General features: G+C 45.9%; 1 protein-coding gene across 5 annotated transcripts in view; it reads right to left on the bottom strand.

Moving 5' to 3' along the window:
- Positions 1–20,774, bottom strand: part of CSMD2 (CUB and Sushi multiple domains 2) — a 653,904-nt gene that overhangs the window by 549,784 nt on the left and 83,346 nt on the right. For all 5 annotated transcript variants that reach the window (XM_029572110.1, XM_029572106.1, XM_029572107.1 and 2 more), the window contains exon 3: positions 10,387–10,499. In XM_029572110.1, the coding sequence (XP_029427970.1) occupies positions 10,387–10,499 (113 nt within the window). The remainder of the gene's footprint in view (positions 1–10,386; positions 10,500–20,774) is intronic.

Genomic DNA, 20,774 nt, shown 5'->3' with positions numbered 1-20,774 from the left:
AAGCATGCACACGTGTCAGGCAGGTGGCAGACTGGTTTTGTCAGTTACTTAATATTTAATATGGGTAAATGTGTCTTGAACTGGCCTACACCTCATATGCCCTCTGTCCTTCCAGCAGGAGTTAAACTCAGAACAGATAAATAAATGGAGAGGGGAAATCGGCTTCCAGCAAATTCTCAGCTCTGTCTTCAAATACCTAAGAGACCCACAGGGTTGCCCGCATTCTGTGCTGCATTAAGGATTAATTCAATTCGAAGGCGCACATAACGTGCTGGAATTTAATGAAAACTACAGTGTATCAAAGAAAATCAATTAGAAAATCATTTAGTAGGGAAAGCTAGGCATTGGCAAATATAACAGCCTATGCAATAAAAACAACATTACATTTTTTTTGTTTTTTAGTGTGAGATTCTCTAAAATGTGGAGTTCGTGCTAAAATGATACAATGTGTAATGCAAAAAATGTGACCAATTGCATGCCGAAAGATCCCTCGCTGCTTAACAAAATAAACAAAAAAAAAAGTGTGCAGACAGTATTAGAGTCATCCGTGGGCAGACTCTCGAAATGCCCACCCCCTCCCCCAACACAAAATGTGAGAAATTAAATTTACATTCAAATGGCCCCCGTGTATTCTCGGGGCAGGTCACACATATTGGAGCAGACTCTTTGGTTCGGGGTGCCCTATGGCGCTCGTCGTACATGTCTTACTTCCATGTTGGATTGCACATTTCCCAATCTGTAGATTATCTTGTCAGAAGAAGAAACTCGATGTAACAATTCAGACAAGGGTATTTATTAATGTTGCCTACATTATTCAAATGTCTTGTGCTGTGCAGCAACAGAATCGCCCTGCCAATTTTTCCACAGATGGTTTCTGAGAGTATTAGTGCGGGTACTAGTGCGGGTGAGCGTCTGAATGCTATGCACGGCGTCTCCCTCACTATCAAATAAACTCTGCCGCCCAGTGGCCACTTGTGATCAAGATGCCTGAACACGCTGCGTTGCAAACCTGTGGTTACACCCAGTGCCAGCAGTTCTCTATTACAAGTTCACATGAAGGAATTTAAAAAAAAGAAAAATGATCACAGGGATGTTCCAAAAATACTATCAGTGCCAGACAGTCTGAGTCACAGAAAGCCGTCAGCATAAAAAACACATCACCCTCGGTAAATGCAAGTGTTTACCTTGCAGTGGCTGCAGTGCTGGCAGCGTAAAGGCTTCTGCACACCCTCCTGCCACCACCCCATCCTCTTAGGGACCAGGCATCATGAGCAGGAGTACCAGGGAGAACAATAACGGAAAAGGAATGGAGCCGTACGGAAGCAAAAACACAAACAAAGAGGGATCAATTTTCAAAGAATGCTCCATGCCTAAATGTAGGGAGATGTTCAGAAGGGATTCCCTAAATGTTTGGTTCAAAATTCACCTAAACTGAGGATCCTAAAACTTAGGAGCCGAAATTTAGACCTACAATTGGTTTTCCTACAATCTGCTGCCTAAATTCGGCACTTGGTGCTGGAAATAATCGCTAATCACCTGCCTTTGTTTCCCAAAGCCATTCCCACAGCCGCACAATATTTAGGTTTCCTAAATTTAGGAGCGCAGTAAAACCTGCTCAGCTCTACTTAATTTTACAAAGGGCAGACGAACATAACATAGTAATGACGTCAGAAAAGGACCAAATGGTCCATCCTGTCTGCCCAACAAGCTTCTTACGTTAGTAACTGCTGCTCCGTGCATGTTACCCCCATGTTTCTGTTAAGTATAATAACTACCACTCCATGCAAGTTACCCCCATGTTTCTCTTATGGGTAGTAAATACCACTCCATGCAAGTTACCCCCATGTTTCTCTTATGGGTAGTAAATACCACTCCATGCAAGTTACCCCCATGTTTCTCTTATGGGTAGTAACTACCACTCCATGCAAGTTACCCCCATGTTTCTGTTAAGTATAATAACTACCACTCCATGCAAGTTACCCCCATGTTTCTCTTATGGGTAGTAACTACCACTCCATGCAAGTTACCCCCATGTTTCTCTTATGGGTAGTAACTACCACTCCATGCAAGTTACCCCCATGTTTCTCTTATGGGTAGTAACTGCCGCTCCGTGCAGGTTACCATATCTCCCAAGGAGTCTACCCAGACAAACTCAAACTGGGGAGGAGGAATAGCCTAGTGGTTAGAGCAGTGGACTATGAACCAGGAGACCAGGGTTCAAGTCCTGCTGCTGCTCCTTATGACCTTGGGCAAGTCACTTTACCCTACATTGCCTCAGGTACAACCTTAGATTGTGAGCCCTCTGGGGATAGAGAAATACCTACAGTACCTGAATGTAAACCGGTGTGATATCTCAATTGAGATCAAATGTCAGTATATTAAATAAATAAATCCCTCAAAGCCTTGTCTGGATCCTACAGACCCAAACAACTTCCAACAGATCACCAACCTACCTTTCATAGCTAAGATCATGGAAAAACTAGTTAACATCCAAATTTCAGACTACATCAAAGATAACAAAATTCTACTACCTTCCCAATATGGGTTTCGCAAAGCTTCCAGTACAGAATCTCTCCTTATATCCCTTTCTTCTCTACTCCCAGTTCTAGTACCTTGTTATTTGTAACTGCTTCCTCCTCACTAATAGGTTACTCATTTGTTCTTTGTACACCCCTGTTCTATGTAAACCGGCATGATGTGATTGTATCATGAATGCCGGTATATAAAAATTTTAAATAAAATAAATAAAATAAATATCGCTGACAGACTACCTCATTTTGGGTCTTGACAAAGGTCAATCATTCCTTCTGATACTTTTAGACCTCTTGGCGTCCTTCAACACCATTAACCACTCCATCCTCATAAATCAACTCTCGACAATTGGTATAACAGGTACGGCTCTTGCCTGGTTCAAAACTTTCCTCAGCAACAGAGGCTACAAAGTGAAAATCCACAACAAAGAATCTCCCCGCCATAACTCTCCTGTAGGAGTCCCACAGGGATCCGCCTTATCACCCACCCTCTTCAACATTTACTTCCTTCCGCTGTGACAGCTTCTAACCTATCTAGAACTCAAGCACTTTCTCTACGCAGATGATGTCCAGATAGTGATCCCGATCAAAGAATCCTTCTCCAAACCCCTCGAATATTGGGAATCCTGCCTCCAAAAAATCAATTACCTTCTTGCCAGCCTAAACCTCGTATTAATTACTGCCAAAACCGAACTCCTGCTTATCTCCCCAGAAATCAGCAACACCGTCAATACTCTTCCAGCCTACCCACTCTCCACCCAAGTGAGAGACCTAGGAGTTATAATAGACAACAGGATGAATTTGAAAGCATTCGTCAACCGTACAACCAAGAACTGTTTCTACAAACTCCAAGTGTTGAAAAGGATAAAACCTCTGTTCCACCTTCATGATTTCCGAACGATACTACAAGCAATAATCTTCTCTAAACTAGATTATTGCAATGCTATCCTACTAGGCCTTCCATCCTCGTACACCAAACCTCTACAGATGGTCCAAAATGCGGCAGCAAGAATTCTTACCAATACCAGGAGAAGAGACCACATATCACCCATCCTAAAAAGCTTACATTGGCTCCCCATCTACTACAGAATAATCTTCAAGTCCATCACCATTATATATAAAACCTTCCACCATCTTACCACACTCGACCTACAATTCCCGTTCACCCAACATATCGTCTCTAGACCGACCAGAGCAGCATACAGAGGATCCCTCCAGGTACCTCACAAATCCATGCGGCATATAACTTTTAGAGAACGGGCCTTCTCAACAGCGGGACCTTCACTCTGGAACTCCATCCCACCAAATCTCCGGCAGGAGCCTTGCCTCCCAACATTCCGAAAAAGACTTAAAGACGTGGCTTTTTAAACAAGCTTTCCCGGACCTATCCTAAATGCCGCCTCTCCAATTTCAAGAATGCAGCCACACCAGTTATCTGTAAATAACTCTACATGATGTTAAATCACTTCTGTATCTCTCTCTTATCCCAGTTTGATCCTCCTTGTTTTTTGTAACTGCTATTTCTTCTGCACCAGTTCAGTTCCACTGTATTTTGCACCCGGTGTTCAACTGTAAACCGGCATGATGTGATTGCTTCATAAATGCCGGTATATAAAAACCTTAAATAAATAAAATAAATAAATAAATGTTTCTGTTATGGGTAGTAACTGCCACTCCGTGCAGGTTACCCCATGTTTCTGCTATGGGTAGTAACTGCCGCTCAGTGCAGGTTACCCCATGTTTCTGCTATGGGTAGTAACTGCCGCTCCGTGTAGGTTACCCCATGTTTCTGTTAAGGGTAGTAACTGCTGCTCCATGAAGGTTACCCCCATGTTTCTGTTAAGGGCAGTAACTGCCGCTCCGTGCAGGTTACCCCCATGTTTCTGTTAAGGGCAGTAACTGCCGCTCCGTGCAGGTTACCCCCATGTTTCTGTTAAGGGCAGTAACTGCCGCTCCGTGCAGGTTACCCCCATGTTTCTGTTAAGGGTAGTAACTGCCGCTCCGTGCAGGTTACCCCCATGCTTTCTGTTAAGGATAGTAACTGCCACTCCGTGCAGGTTACCCCCATGCTTTCTGTTAAGGATAGTAACTGCCGCTGGGTTCAGCCAGTAGTGCTGCGTGGTGAGAGGGGCAAGGCCTGGCTATGAGAACCCATGGGAACCCTTCCATCCCCACGTAATGCAGGGCTAATGGAGTGAAGTACAGATTTATTTTGCTTTCATTTGTACATAACTAATACACCCCTACCTTCCCCGGGGCTTTAACATCTGCAGCTTCTTTAATGTTTTCTGTCAACAGGCAAACATTTTCCTCAGAAGTAGATGACTTACAGCACCAAATTCACAGGAAAGCAGAAAAACGTTTCCAGTTGTCTCCTACACCTGCTCACATTACACCTCTTCTCTTGGATGCCAGGGGGGTTAAAATACTGGGAATAGTGAGTGAGTGAATGGGAAGAAAAGCCCACAAGATAATTGTCTTTGAAAGGGAAAAGCTCCACGGTGCACATGGCTCAATGGACAGTGCTGCAACACCCAAAGACAGGAAGAAGATTCAAGTTGCAGGGTCATACAAACACTGCAGAACAACGGAGATTCTGTAGCCATGACTTCAATGATTAATTAGTTGATTAACATAAACAATTTATTAAACCAGTTCTAAAACATCACATGCTTCCCAAGACCAATCCCAATGTGACGTCAACTGCAGCATCATCAGAGCGAAATAACATCAACTGCAGTATCATCAGAGCGAAATAACATCAACTGCAGTATCATCAGAGCGAAATAACATCAACTGCAGCATCATCAGAGCGAAATAAGCAGACAGAAAGCATTCAAGAGCAGTAGGACAAGGGCCTCATTGGAAAGAGGGTTGTTTTTTTCCAGAACACACTTGAATGCAGGTAATAATTTGTCTTTTTTAAAAATAAAAAAAAGCAGGCGTGTGAGACAGAAAAAGAAGGGGGTTAATAAACAAGTGGACAAAGGTGAACCGGTAGATGTGGTGTATTTGGATTTTCAGAAGGCGTTTGACAAAGTCCCTCATGAGAGGCTTCTATGAAAACTAAAAAGTCATGGGATAGGAGGCGATGTCCTTTCATGGATTACAAACTGGCTAAAAGACAGGAAACAGAGAGTAGGATTAAATGGACAATTTTCTCAGTGGAAAAGGGTAAACAGTGATCTGGAAAGGAATACGATGAGTGAGGTAATCAAATTTTCAGATGAAACAAAATTATTCAGAGTAGTTAAATCACAAGCAGATTGTGATAATTTGCACGAAGACCTTGTGAGACTGGAAAAATGGGCATCCAAATGGCAGATGAAATTTAATGTGGATAAGTGCAAGGTGATGCATATAGGGAAAAATAACCCTTGCTGTAGTTACACAGTGTGAGGTTCCATATTAGGAGCTACCACCCAGGAAAGAGATCTGGGTGTCATAGTGGACAACACATTGAAATCATCAGCTCAATGTGTTGTGGCAGACAAAAAAGCAAGCACTTAGGGTCATTCATCAAAATGCATTGTGGCGTTAACGCCATAACGCATGTGATAAGAGCAGTAACACATGGCGCAAGTCGGCTTGCTGAGGACGAAGGTGGAGTTTAAATACACCGATCTGATGATGTCATCAACCGGAGACGCCCCCGAGGTTCCTGCCGATGAGGCCTCAAAGGAGGGCATGGTGGCACGCGCACGCGCCTAGGAAGGCCCAGAGTCGAGGAGGATGGCAGTGGCGTCCAGGCCGCCATGAGGAGTCCCGGGGAACGTGGCGGTGAAGGCTGGCCCGAGCCACGAGCAGCCCCGGGGAGGGCAGGAGAGCAGTGCAGGAAGTAAGTACACGCGGTCGCAGCCATCTGCGACCAACAGGCATAACAAGAACATAGTGAAATGTTGAAAGACTTTCCTCACTCCAAATGACGTCAAATCTTCACCAAGGTGTACTGCGCTGTTCGTACATCTCACTCTACGTGCGAAACTGGCCCCTAAAGCACCATCAACACCTAACCTTGACCTATTAGATGGCCCTTCTCTCGCTCTCTCTGTGTAAGATGTGAAAATAGGAATTATTGCAGGGTGCGATAAGTTTACTGCATTATGCAATACTACTGATGCGAAGTGGTAAGTTACTGCGCCACTTTTTCTTAACACGGGCATTATCAATGCATTAATAACACATTTTGATGAATGTGGGGGAATGTTAGGAATTACTAGAAAGGGAATGGTGAATAAAACAGAAAATGTCATAATGCCTCTGTATCGCTCCATGGTGAGACTGCACCTTGAATACTGTGTACAGTTCTGGTCGCCGCATCTCAAAAAAGTTATAGCTGCAATGGAGAAGGTACAGAGAAAGGTGACCAAAATGATAAAGAAGATGGAACACCTCCCCTATGAGGAAAGGCTAAAGAGGTTAGGGCTGTTCAGCTTGGTGAAGAGAAGGCAGGAAAGGAGATGTGATAGAGGTGTTTAAAATGATAAGAGGTCTAGAACGAGTAAATGTGAATTGGTTATTTACACTTTCAGATAACAGAAGGACTAGGGGGCATTCCATGAAGTTAGCAAGTAGCACATTTAAAACAAATCTGAAAAAATCTCTCTCACTGAACGCACAATTAAGCTCTGGAATTTATTGCCAGAGGATGTGATTAGAGAAGTTAGTGTAACTGGGTTTAAAAAAGGTTTGGATAAGTTCTTGGAGGAGAAGTCCATTACCTGCTATTAATCAAGTTTACTTAGGGAATAGCCTCTGCTATTAATTGCATCAGTAGCATGGGATCTTCTTAGTGTTTGGGTAATTGCCAGGTTCTTGTGGCCTGGATTGGCCACTGTTGGAAACAGGATGCTGGGCTTTGATGGACCCTTGATCTGACCCAATATGGCAACTTCTTATGTTCTTAAGAAAAGGTACAAGCCCTCAGAGAGATTAGAGGGGCAAGAGAGAGAAAGAGGATGGGCATTGGGAAGCAGAGAGAGCTGACGTAGAAGGAGGAGGAAGAACAAAGGATAGGAAGATAAGAGGAAGCAATCTTTCTAGCTGGGATGAGTGTCTGGAAGAGTCAAAATCCTCAAGACATTTCTGAAAAGACTTAGCTGTAGGTGAGACCTTTGTAGGGGCCTTGCAGAGCTCTGCTCCCTTCATCAGGTGGGTGCAGAATGGCTGAGGATGAAGATGTCTGAATGTACAAATAAACTGCAAAATGGATTATAGCATTGGTGTTTGATTGCACAGCTGTAAACCCAGGAACATAAGATGTTTGAAATTAAACTGATCAAACACAAAGGGACTTAATTAGCCAGTGGACTCCTCCTGTAAATTCTGCTGCTTCTGTTTCTCTCCTTCATGCCCCCTTTTTACTTTACAATTCTTCACGGCTATAATTAGGGCTTCTGATTTTCAGTTAGAATTGAAAAACATTGTTTTTTTTAATGGGGGTGGGGGTAGGGGGGGGGTTCCTAATCGAGATAGAGCAGACTTATGGAGCTCTGATGACGACATCCAGCTTCAGCCCTCGAACAACTCAACAAGAGACAGAAAACAGAAGTCAGCAGGGAGCCCAATCCCCAATGGCAGAGAGGGTGAGTGCAATGCATTGCGGGGCTCACACATCAGCCACCCCCCTAGTCACAAGCCCCCCCCCTACTTCCTCACCCGCACACCAGCCCCGCCACTTTCCACCCCTCCCCCACCCCCACTCCACTGCCAGCACCACCCCCCACCCATCATGCCTCACTGCACTGTGAAGATGCACGTTGCAATTTTAACTTAAATAATAAAGCTATGTAAAAATGTGAAGATACATCTGTGTATGCCTTATTGAATTGAATCAGCCTAAAAATATGAACATAAGAAGTTGCCATACTGGGTCAGATGAAGGTCCATCGAGTCCAGCAAACTGTTTCCAACAGTAGCCAATCTAGGATAGAAGTACCTGGCAAATACCCAAACATTAAATAAACCTCATGCTACTGATGCCAGTAATAGCAGTGGCTATTCTCTAACTCAACTTGATTAATAGCAGTTTATGGACTTCTCTTCCAGGAACTTATACACTTACTGCCTTAACAACATCCTATGGCAATGAATTCCAGAGCTTAATTGTGCACTGAGTGAAAAAGAATTTTCTTCGATTTGTCTTAAATGTGCTACTTGCTAACTTCATGGAGTGCCCCCTAGTCCTTCTATTGTCCAAAATAGTAAATATCCGATTCACATCTACTCGTTCTAGACCTCCCATGATTTTAAACACCTCTATCATATCCCCCCTCAGCCGTCTCTTCTCCAAGCTGAACAGCCCTAACCTCTTTAGCTTTTCCTTAAAGGGGAGTCGTTCCATTGCCTATGCATAAAATATGCATAAAATCTTATTTTGTGCTATGAAAACCCCTAAACCCTTATTTTTAGTAGTATCTGAAAAACACCCAAATACCTGAAAAATAAGCACCTAAATTTGCAATGTATAAACACGTGGTATCAAAAACCTTAGCTATATTCCAACTTACAATTTTATCTGTACATTCAGACACCTTCATCCTTATTCTGTACTGACCTGATGAAGGGAGTACAGGTCTGGGAAGCTCGTCACACAGGTAGTGTTAGTCCAATATAAAGATCTCGCCTCCAGTTTGTTTGTAGACCCTTATTCTTGGTGAAATAACCTGGGATCTTCACTGTCTTATAATAAAATTCAGGAATAACCTACTGAGTCCCCACAAAGCCCACTCCATCACTGGCTACCTCTCTTCCCCACCCTTAACATCTTCATTGAGCAGGCCTGGAGCCCGTCTTCGGGTGGGGTTTGTTTATTTATTTCCTTCAGTTTATAAATTGCTTTTCCATGCAATATACCCACAGTGGAGGGATAAACGTAAACTTCAATAAGAATCATAAAAAGCATTAGAAATCCAAGGAAGGCAGCCCAGTGTGCCAGACTCTGAGCACTGAAGGAAGTCCTCGCATGGCACCTTCCTGTGTCTCAGTGAAGCCTCTTCAGGTGTGCGAATGATTCTCTTCCCCCTTCACTGAAAGTCACACGCCATGCAAAGCAACACATTCTTCAACAGGATGCGCACAGGTATCATGCTAAAGCAAGCAGGCACCTGTCACAGGCCAGGAGGACGACTCTGGCAGTAAAGGGTAAAAGGCAGCTTTTAAATCGGCCTAATGACATCACTTGCTTTTACTAAGGGTAAATCCAAACAAACCCAGACCCCGAAATCAATCTCCCCAAGAGTCACAGAGTTTACAGTGCAGAACAGATCAAGGTGAGAATGACCCAGAGATAAAGCAGTAAGGAGCTGCAGTCTTACTGTGAGTTAAAGTGGTAGTTACTGCAGTATCGGTAAAGCAGGGATGACCATACATCAGCAACAGCCCTTATTCTACATCCTTACCAGCCTGTCTTGAGTTCCCAGAGTACCTGCAGTGATAATTAACCAGTCCTAAATACCTACAGCATGTGTTTAAGAAGCAAAATGTAATTTAAATTGTATGTTTAATGCAACAAAATGCATTTGCTATTGAACAGCACAGATATAACTTCTGTATTTCCCTTCCCAGGATAGGAATGGCATCTGCCGAAAATCCAAAGTCATGGGCGAGAGTACCTGAACTGCCCCGAACCAAGACTACACTTTCCCACGTCACCTGTGCGCTTAAACACAGCTCAACCTTATGCATCTTAAGAGTTTTGAGTGACCAGAGGATAAAATAATTGTGTTCATTACTGTTATTGGCGGTAAGACCCATTTGAAGTGTGAAAGTCAAGCACAAGCGGAGATGTAGAAAGCATTAATAGTTGTGGATGATGTGTGCGCTGCACGGAGCAGAAGAGATGATGGATTCTTACCTTCATAGGTGGCACGGAAGCCTTGAGCACTTACAGCATAGTCACTGACGAGCCACAAGGAGAGTACTGTGCCCGTACTGACAATGGGTGCAGGAAGCTGGAAACCTGTTAATCTGCAAGGCAAGAATAAAACACCGAGATCAATACCCAGCAGTGCAAAATCTAAACCTGTTCTCATCATCTGCTTCCTATACGCAGGCTTGAAAACAAATAAAACACCAAGCTCCATGCAGACGTAATGGAGTCTTCCTTCCAGAAAGCAAACACAAACACGCACACACACACACAAACACACGCGCACACACACACGCACACACACACGCAAACACACGCACGCGCACACACGCAAACACACGCACGCGCACACACGCAAACACACGCACGCGCACACACACGCAAACACACGCACGCGCACACACGCAAACACACGCACGCGCACGCACGCACAAACACGGATCCAAAAAAATCACCCGGTCAGGATCCATTTTTAATTTAAATTAAATGTTTAGCTCGGCTTTCCAAATAGTGGTAAAGACAGCTTTCAGCATGACTAGTAGGTCAGGGTGAACCCCTTCCCCAAAGAGTTTATAATCTAAGGGGCTATCTGAGGCAACAGAAGATAAAGCAACTTGCCCAAAGAATATCAAGGGGGGAACTGGGATTCGACCCCTGTTTCCCCGGCTCTTAGCCCTTCCTTCTAACAATGAGACTACACCTTCCTCATGATATGGACAGCACTGACAATCTGACTTGTGCAGACACACGGACAGAAAAGTGATTTGGCAGGAGGGAGTGATGCAATGCACAGACGCAAAGGCAAACTTTTTCCTTTGCAAAATAAGCTAAGGATGAAAGAAAATGCACAGAAGATGACTGGAATCACCAAGAAGGCAGTGTATAAATGAGAAACAATGGGGTCGCTTTTAAAAGGAGGGTGCGTGTATCCATGTGCACACGGATTCTGGCGCGCACCCATGGATGCGCAGATTTTATAACATGCGTGTGCCAGAGCGCGCGTGCTATATAATCAGACGGTCGCACGCATGTGCGGGGGGGGGAGGGGGGATTTTATAATGTGTGTGCGGTGATGCGATCGGCCGGTCCCCTGTTCCCCCCCAGTCCGCTCCAATTAAAGAACGAACTAGGAGGGAAGTTTCCTACCCCTAACCCTACCCTTCCTACCTCTTCCCCTCTCTACCCCGACCCTTACATCTATCCTAGCTGTCCCTTTTTTTTGTTGTTTTGCAACTTACTTCCTGCCCCGAGCTGCCGGTGCGCGAGTCATCGGGACAGCGCAGAAATGGTGCTGGTTACACGCATGGCACGCGCAAGGCCTGGCCACACGTATAAGCCCCGGTTTCTTACGCGCACAGCCCTTTTAAAATCGGGCCAAATAAGAACACGATAAATAATCAATCCTCGAGGGGAGAGCGGAACCGGTGAGGAGCTGTCCAAATGCTCGGAGCCTTGCTCTTTCCATAACTGCAGGAAGAGCAATCCAGAGGAAAACCAGTTTGTTTCAGTTTTGGTTGGCTTCGTTATTTATTATTATTTTTACAAAGATATAAACAGAGAAACCACTACAGAAAAAAATATTAACAGAATACGAGTAGATCAATCTCGTCAAAGCTACAGAGAAATGGAAGGAACGCACCATGGTTACGCGCGTAACAGCGAAAGCCTGCCCCTGCGCGCGCAGGTTATAAAACGTGGCGTAGGTTGGAATATCTGGCCCTTTGTGCTTATTTTGCAGGACTGCGGCAGGAAGCTGCTGGAAAGAGGATACAGAGGACTGGGTCCATCTCGCCCTGTCCGGATGAGGGGGACTGAGAGCAGACGAGGAGCCGCTGGCTCTCTGGATGTGTAAGCTCCTTGCTGGATTTTCCAGGTGCGCAGGTAAAGAGGCAGCCGACGTGCAAGGCCTGCTATTGTGATGCAGGTGTGCTCAATCTGCTCCCAGAGAAAAGGTGCCTTGTGGGTGAGCCACCAGCAGTTTATCAGATCTCAGGGGGCCAGACTTCATTCCTGCCCCCTCCTGCACAAGGAGGAGAAATATAGAAGATCTGGGGGGCATAATTTGTATTTTTAAAATTATTTTTACTTCCAAAGACACTGGGCAGCCCCGATGTAACACAGGTAATGGGTCCAAAAACGTGGCCCTTGTTATAAGTCAGCCCGCGTTATTTTGTGTTTATATATTCTGCTGTAATGGATAAGAAAGATGTGATCTTCTACTGCATAATGTTGTAAATTCTGGAAATAAACATTTCATGAAAATAAAGGCTTTACTGCTAAGAACAAAACACCTGCACTCGGTCATTATCAGTTTAAAATATCGTGACATAACAAGATAAGCATTTAACACTGGCATGGTCTGGCTTTTGGGGGTTTCCAGTTCAGCTTTTGTCTCCATGTTTATTCTGTATTTGGTGGGGGGGCAGGAGGCAGTTTGCTGTAATGAGGCAGCAGAGATGAGTGCAGGTCTGGAAAAAGGACACATTTGAAATGGATTTTCTTTTTTTTTTCTCCTAATGGTCAGAATTGGAAAAAATAGGAAATTTTGGAAGAATTTATAAATTTAACATCACAGTCCTCGACTCTTGGTCTTATTCTTTATCAGAGAATGTTTTTGTTTGCTTACAGTACCACAGAGGGAAGGAGCAATGTTGCTGGCCTGTCAGCTGGCAGGGACACTTTTGCCCCATGGACTATTCATAACAGTCTGTCTGCTTGACAAACTCCCCCATGAGAGGCTTCTAAGAAAAGTAAAAAGTCATGGGATAGGAGGCGATGTCCTTTCGTGGATTGCAAACTGGTTAAAAGACAGGAAACAGAGAGTAGGATTAAATGGACAATTTTCTCAGTGGAAGGGAGTGGACAGTGGAATGCCTCAGGGATCTGTATTGGGACCCTTACTGTTCAATATATATATAAATGATCTGGAAAGAAATACGACGAGTGAGATAATCAAATTTGCAGATGACACAAAATTGTTCAGAGTAGTTAAATCACAAGCAGATTGTGATACATTACAGGAGGACCTTGTGAGACTGGAAAATTGGGCATCCAAATGGCCGATGAAATTTAATGTGGACAAGTGCAAGGTGATGCATATAGGGAAAAATAACCCATGCTATAGTTACACAATGTTGGGTTCCATATTAGGAGCTACCACCCAGGAAAAAGATCTAGGCGTCATAGTGGGTAATACTTTAAAATAGTCGGTTCAGTGTGCTGCAGCAGTCAAAAAAGCAAACAGAATGTTGGGAATTATTAGAAAGGGAATGGTGAATAAAACGGAAAATGTCATAATGCCTCTGTATCGCTCTATGGTGAGACCGCACCTTGAATTCTGTGTACAATTCTGGTCGCCGCATCTCAAAAAAGATATAGTTGCAATGGAGAAGGTACAGAGAAGGGCAACCAAAATGATAAGGGGAATGGAACAGCTCCCCTATGAGGAAAGGCTGAAGAGGTTAGGACTTTTCAGCTTGGAGAAGAGACGACTGAGGGGGGATATGATAGAGGTGTTTAAAAACATGAGAGGTCTAGAACGAGTAGATGCGGGACATGTACACAGCATGTAGTGGATGAATTGGGGAGAAAGAAAGAGAGAAAAAAGCAGCAGATAAGTTGTACCGGTGTACAAGTCGCACCTACAACATTTTGGGGAAAAAACTGACTTATATACTGGAAAATATGGTTCTTGTGGCCTGGATTGGCCACTGTTGGAAACAGGATGCTGGGCTTGATGGCCCCTCGGTCTGACACAGTATGGCAATTTCTTATCTTCTTATGTTCATTTCTTTTCTGGGCTTTCTATTATTCTTGCTCTTAAGCATTTCTAGAAGGAGAATTTGGGAGGCGGGGGGTGCCTGTGCACCAGAGACCCTCGCTCCGCCTCTGGTAGCAAGATGAAAAATAGTTTTAAATAAATAGGATATTTAAGCTACCAAACAGCGCACACAGCACATGGCCCACTCGCTTTACCCCTCCTTCACTTCATACTGACCAAGAATACTAATTACAAGCCCTAGCATTCAATTGATATGAAAGGTTTCTTTTTAACCTGAGGCAGAAATGTTTTAAAATGGCTACAGCCCGATTCACAGACCTGTAGCTCTGGAATGGCTTAGCTACGTTTTCAGTTTTATCTGACGGTCACTGTGAAATTAGACACGGATGGCGTTCTCACACTGCTGAATTTTCACGCGATGCAGCAATTATGGAGAAATTCTAACTCAGGATGGAGTCCCACAAAGGAAGAGAGAGCCTGGACAGCCTGACATCCTCAGAACTTCAAGATGAAATTGCAGCCTTCTCCTAGACAGGTTTGCTAGAGCTGCTTTATTCACGTGGGCCTTTACTCTGCGTGGCGTGCAAAACAGAGGCTAACACTGTGGCCTTCCTCTTCCTAGCCACCTTGCATACTTTATGAAGCAGGAGACTAAAATGCAGCAAGCTCCTTGGACCTATAAGCATGCCAGGAATTTTGGCAGGGCGTGACGGTGCCAGAATAATACACGCAGAGTTTCTGTGAGATCACGTGGAAGGCGGGGGACGGGGGCACAGGGAGCAGAGACTTAATTAGGTGGTGCTCCGATTCCCGCCTTTATTATTCTGGTGAGCTGAACATATCTCAGGCTGAGAAGATCGCCACTCATGTGCGGGAAAGAAATGAATGACCTTGGGTACAAAATCTGCAGGAAGGCGGTACGGAGAAGAGAAAATACACAGCTACTTTCTTTCATTCCATAACGTTCATAAGTCGTATGACGAAAGGATTCAGCAGTGAAATAAGACAAGACAAGCCCAAGAATCACGTTCAAGAAATACCAACAGACATGCTTACATTTATTGCTTATCTCCAGTTTCAATGCCAAATTGTTCAAACAAGTGGGTTTGTGCACAAAATTCTGTTTTATGTAATCTCAACAAAGCTTTCCATTTCCTGTCTCCTCTTCCACTATTTTCCCTCTAAATACAGAAAATTAATTTCAACAGTTTCCCACTCACTTTGAGTAGCCCTTGTAATCTCCCAGCCGAGATCGCTGACATCACCAAGGCATTGCCATGGAGAAAGCTTTATGCCATTGTCAGTAAATCAGCAGTCAAGAGGGCACAGCTGAATCAACTGAACAGAGGTTGGAGGGGCGTTCTGCACACAGACCGTCCCCCCAACAGACAAGGGGGCAGACTCGGGAGTATTTCTTCACAGAAAGGAGAGTGAATGCATGAAATAGTCTCTCAGCGGAGGTGGCGGAGATGCAGGAATTCAAGAGAACATGGGACAAGCACAGAGGATCTCTGAGAGACCATAAAGCTGGGCAATAGATGTGGACAGGCAAACTGATTGGGTAGGCGCTAATTTCTGAAAGTAAAATGTGCGGCTTGGCTGCACATTTTACTTTCTGTATCGCGTGGGAATGACTAATAGGGCCATCAACATGCATTTGCATGTTGCGGGCGCTATTAGTCTCGGGGGGGTTGGACACGCGTTTTCGACCCCTTTCTGAATAAGGGGTAAAGCTAGCGCGTCAAACACACACGTCCAAATGCCCACTGTATGGGCCTGAATGGGTGCAGAGCAGAACCAAGACATTTCCCTGGACAACTCACCATGCAAAAAAGATATTCTGGTTCTGGTGTCATCTCAATAACAGCATCACCAGCTCCCTCTACTACCAGGTGCATTGTAAAATAATACAAACCAACCCCACTCTGTACATTTCTATCAAACCTGCCGTATCTTGGCAGCACTAACTCCAAGAAATGAAACAGCAATAGCCCTGCCCATGAAAAGGCAGCAGTTCACCCCCAGCGCAATATAATATGGAGAAAATACAAGAAATAAGGCTGATACAAACCTCTAGTAAAGTTCCTCATCTCAGTCACTTACACACAGAGCACAGACAGACCTGCCTTCCCCTAATACAGAATAAGAGACCACAAATTACAAATGTGGAAACAGAACCTGGAATGGAAACCCCAAGACCAGAAACAAAGCCTGGAATGGGAACCCCAAAACCAGAAACAAAACCTGGAATGGAAACCCCGAGACCAGAAACAAAGCCTGGAATGGAAACCCCAAATCCAGAAACAAAACCTGGAATGGAAACCCCAAATCCAGAAACAAAACCTGGAACGGAAACCCTGAGACCAGAAACAAAACCTGGAACGGAAACCCTGAGACCAGAAACAAAACCTGGAACGGGAACCCCCAGGCCAGAAGCTCCCTCTCTCTCAGCACCCCTGACCACCTATTTCCTACTCCTTCCTGCCCAGCACATTTCCCCCTCCCTCCTGACTCCCTATCTCCCCTCGCCTCCCTGCCCAGCACATTTCTCCCCTCCTCCTGGCTCCCAGCCAGCAGAAAAGACTTCAGTCCAATCCAGAGTCTCCCTCCTTCTTTATCAGCAGCAGATGAGGGCAAGAAGCATTGAGGAGAAGAAGATGAGGAGGCAGCAGCAGTGGATCTACAGAGCACAGACCTTTCTCCCTCGTGCTCCTGCTTTCACATCCAGGCTCCATGAGGTGAGGAGAGCATCAGCAGCCTCACTGCTAGGCCAGGCAGAGGAAGATAAAGCTGGTGTCCTGCTGGGCTTGTATGAACAGGAGTTGGTGATATCCTGCTCTGATCTGGGTGAAGGAGGAGGAACAACCTCCCACTGGCCAGGAAGAGGAGAAGGAAGCAAGAGCAGCTTCTGTCAGACCCAGTACAAGAGAAGTCAGCCATCTCCTGCCCGGACTGATGAGGAAAGATCAGCCTTCTGCTGGCTCTGCGACGCACCTTCCGGGACTTCGACACACCTGTGGAGAACCTCTGCAGTAAAGGCAAAGGGTAACCTGCAGAGAGCCAACGTGCATCTCTAAACCGAATGCAGCGGGGTATCTACAACCCTAAACACCTGATCTTTACTATGTAAATATGCTGCTGCTAAGGATTCAGTAATGATGACTGGAACAGCCGCCCTGTCTGCACAGCAAGGGCCCAGTGAAATCCCAGCTCCTCTTCTGATCTCCGGAACCGCGCAATCGCAACCAGCAAAGTTGAGAGTGAGGTGCGTGACACGACGTAGCGTGGTCTGCGGACATTATCGTGACCTGAAATGCACACCGGGGGATACCTTGGCCATCTCTGGTCCCTGTTATTATATTGAGGGTCGCAGAGAAGCTCTGGCCCGTGTTAAAGAGCGAGGGTACACAGCAGCGCTACTCAGGCAGGTCCCAGTCCCGGTTGCCATGGATGCTGTGACTTCCATCGCTTCTATCCCTCCAGTAGCCCCTGTGCTAACAATGGGGCGTAGGCTGAGGGACGTGCATCTGAATTTAATTAGAGCGAAGACCATCGATTTGTGGAGGATGCTCCTATCACCTGAAATATTGCCAGAAACATAATCTGGATAAATGAATCTTGGGGACAAATACCAGGCTATAAAATCAGAGAGGTAACACGTCTGGCTAATCTACACCCTCCTCGGTCCCTGCTGACTGCCATGTAATTAGGAATATCGGCAAGTACGTGTAAGACCTGTTCAAAATATGCTCTGCAAGGAAAACAGTCATTATTTCCACTGTAGATGGTTATAAGTGCAGATTTTTTTCTCTCCTGAAACCCAGAGCTCCGTTCCATTAGCAGTCGCAGGTCACAGTGAAAATAATAAACACGTTAATAAAATACTCCTGCATGCGAGCCCTGGCTCCTGCTCAGCCTGGATCGGGTCCTGCAAGCTCTGTAAATCTGGTTATTACCGTGCTCCCCATTAAGCCTTCCAGCAGCACCTGATTGTTTATTCTATGCATTTTGCTATAAAAAACAACAGTTGATGCTAGAGAAGATTTTTTTTTAATGTATTTTTTTTTTTTTTTTTGCAGGAGATTTAATCCTCTGTTGGTAATGGTTATTCCCTTACTGCGTCCCCAGCGGGGTCGGGTGGCAGGGAATTAACCCTTCCCCTCCCCCTTTGTACAGGTTCTCAGTCTCAACCAAAAAGCCAGGAAAGGGCTGCTCTGGGCTCAGAGCTCAAACCCGGCACCCGATAGCAATTCTCCAATTTATGTGCCTGTAAAAGAAATGAGATGCAGACGGTTAAAGAAATCATCTCGGACAGCCACAGCCAGCACAACCCTTATCAGCTGCAGGTCCCGCAGGACTGTGATGGGTCCCTATAATATCCCTGCACAAACACAGCTAAATAACAGCACCGTTCAAGCAGAATTTGACTGCTTTGTTTTGCAATGAACACATCTTGTATCCTTAGAACAAACATTAAATGCACCTGCCCTGTGCCAATCCCTGTGGCTGTCATATGCTCCATGCAAAGGAGTCACCCACAGAGCAGCTCGGGTGAGCAGAGGGGACCAGAAAGACTTCTTTTGGGCTCTGCTTCATGCAGAAGGACATTCGCTGATGCTTCAGATGTGACGTCACCAGTAATGGAGCCTAAGCCTCTCAGATCAAGCTGAATCCCTCTCTCCCTGCTGACAATAAACCAGCACTCCCCAAAAACTGAGCTATAATCGGTGAGAAGCTGAAAGCTTCCCATGTGCGTCTGTGAACAGAAAATCAGGAAAAAAATGTGCATTTAAAAGTGAGTTTTAAAAGCGTAGTACGTGCATCAGTGGGGGGACGCGCGAATAAGTCGGGCTGGCGTGCACCGAGCGGATTTTAAAAGCCACCCGGATACGTGCGTATCCCCCGGAGTGCACATATCTCAGAAGATTTCACAAAGGGGGCGGGGCACGGGCGTGGTCAGGGCGTACACCTGAGATGTGCACATGCGCGCGGCAAGGCCCCTCTCTGCACACCTTTACTTCTGCTATGGATGGAAGAGAAATAGGTAGATCTGCAGGGTTTTAAGGGCTGGGGCTAACTGGGGGGAGTGAAGGTATTAAAGGTTTGGAAGACCTCTCTTGATTGGGTGAACTGGGGAAGAACTGGGAAAACTGGGAAAAGCATTGGCATGCGCCCTTTTTAGAATCCCCCAATGTAGGCGTGAGAAGCGGCATTGGCGCACATGTGCACACGGACAGGCTGTTTATAACATGTGCACACGGACAGGCTGTTTATAACATGTGCACCTATACACGCGCAAGTTGTAAAATAGCTGCGTCCCTGGGTGCAGGCTGACACGGTGTTTGAAGGTCACCGTCCCGGTCACACTGCAGAATCAGTACTGCAGCTGTTTCTTTTTTTTATTATAACAATAAATCTAGTTATACAGAAACCTTCACGGAACCTCTATTAGATATCCACTTATGTACCATAAGAATATTAAGAAATGCCAGAGGGGTAGTTCATCCCCACTCAGTGCAAAGGCAAGGGTGTGATTTAACTTGGTTGGGTGCAGCAGTAGGGTTGTGGTTTATCTCAGCGGGGAGCAGGGGCAGAGGTGTGGTTTATCTCAGCTGGGAGCAGGGCAGAGGTGTGGTTTATCTCAGCTGGGAGCAGGGCAGAGGTGTGGTTTATGTCAGCTGGGAGCAGGGGCAGAGGTGTGGTTTATCTCAGCGGGGAGCAGGGCAGAGGTGTGGTTTATGTCAGCTGGGAGCAGGGGCAGAGGTGTGGTTTATGTCAGCGGGGAGCAGGGCAGAGGTGTGGTTTATCTCAGCTGGGAGCAGGGCAGAGGTGTGGTTTATCTCAGCTGGGAGCAGGGCAGAGGTGTGGTTTATCTCAGCTGGGAGCAGGGCAGAGGTGTGGTTTATCTCAGCTGGGAGCAGGGCAGAGGTATGGTTTAGGTCAGCTGGGAGCAGGGGCAGAGGTGTGGTTTATGTCAGCTGGGAGCAGGGCAGAGGTGTGGTTTATGTCAGCTGGGAGAAGGGGCAGAGGTGTGGTTTATGTCAGCTGGGAGCAGGGCACAGGTATGGTTTAGGTCAGCTGGGAGCAGGGGCAGAGGTGTGGTTTATCTCAGCTGGGAGCAGGGCAGAGGTGTGGTTTATGTCAGCTGGGAGCAGGGGCAGAGGTGTGGTTTATGTCAGCTGGGAGCAGGGCAGAGGTGTGGTTTATCTCAGCTGGGAGCAGGGCAGAGGTATGGTTTAGGTCAGCTGGGAGCAGGGGCAGAGGTGTGGTTTATGTCAGCTGGGAGCAGGGGCAGAGGTGTGGTTTCTCTCAGCGGGGAGCAGAGGTAGAGGTGTGGTTTATCTCAGCTGGGAGCAGAGGCAGAGGTGTGGTTTATCTCAGCTGGGAGCAGAGGCAGAGGTGTGGTTTATCTCAGCGGGGAGCAGGGCAGAGGTGTGGTTTATCTCAGCTGGGAGCAGGGGCAGAGGTGTGGTTTATCTCAGCTGGGAGCAGGGGCAGAGGTGTGGTTTATCTCAGCTGGGAGCAGGGGCAGAGGTGTGGTTTATCTCAGCTGGGAGCAGGGGCAGAGGTGTGGTTTATCTCAGCTGGGAGC

This window comes from Rhinatrema bivittatum, chromosome 11, assembly GCF_901001135.1.
Source record: "Rhinatrema bivittatum chromosome 11, aRhiBiv1.1, whole genome shotgun sequence".
In the NCBI taxonomy this organism is placed as follows: domain Eukaryota; kingdom Metazoa; phylum Chordata; class Amphibia; order Gymnophiona; family Rhinatrematidae; genus Rhinatrema; species Rhinatrema bivittatum.
The sequence above is the reverse complement of the archived record's forward strand: the minus strand, read 5'-3'. Positions and strand labels throughout refer to the sequence as shown.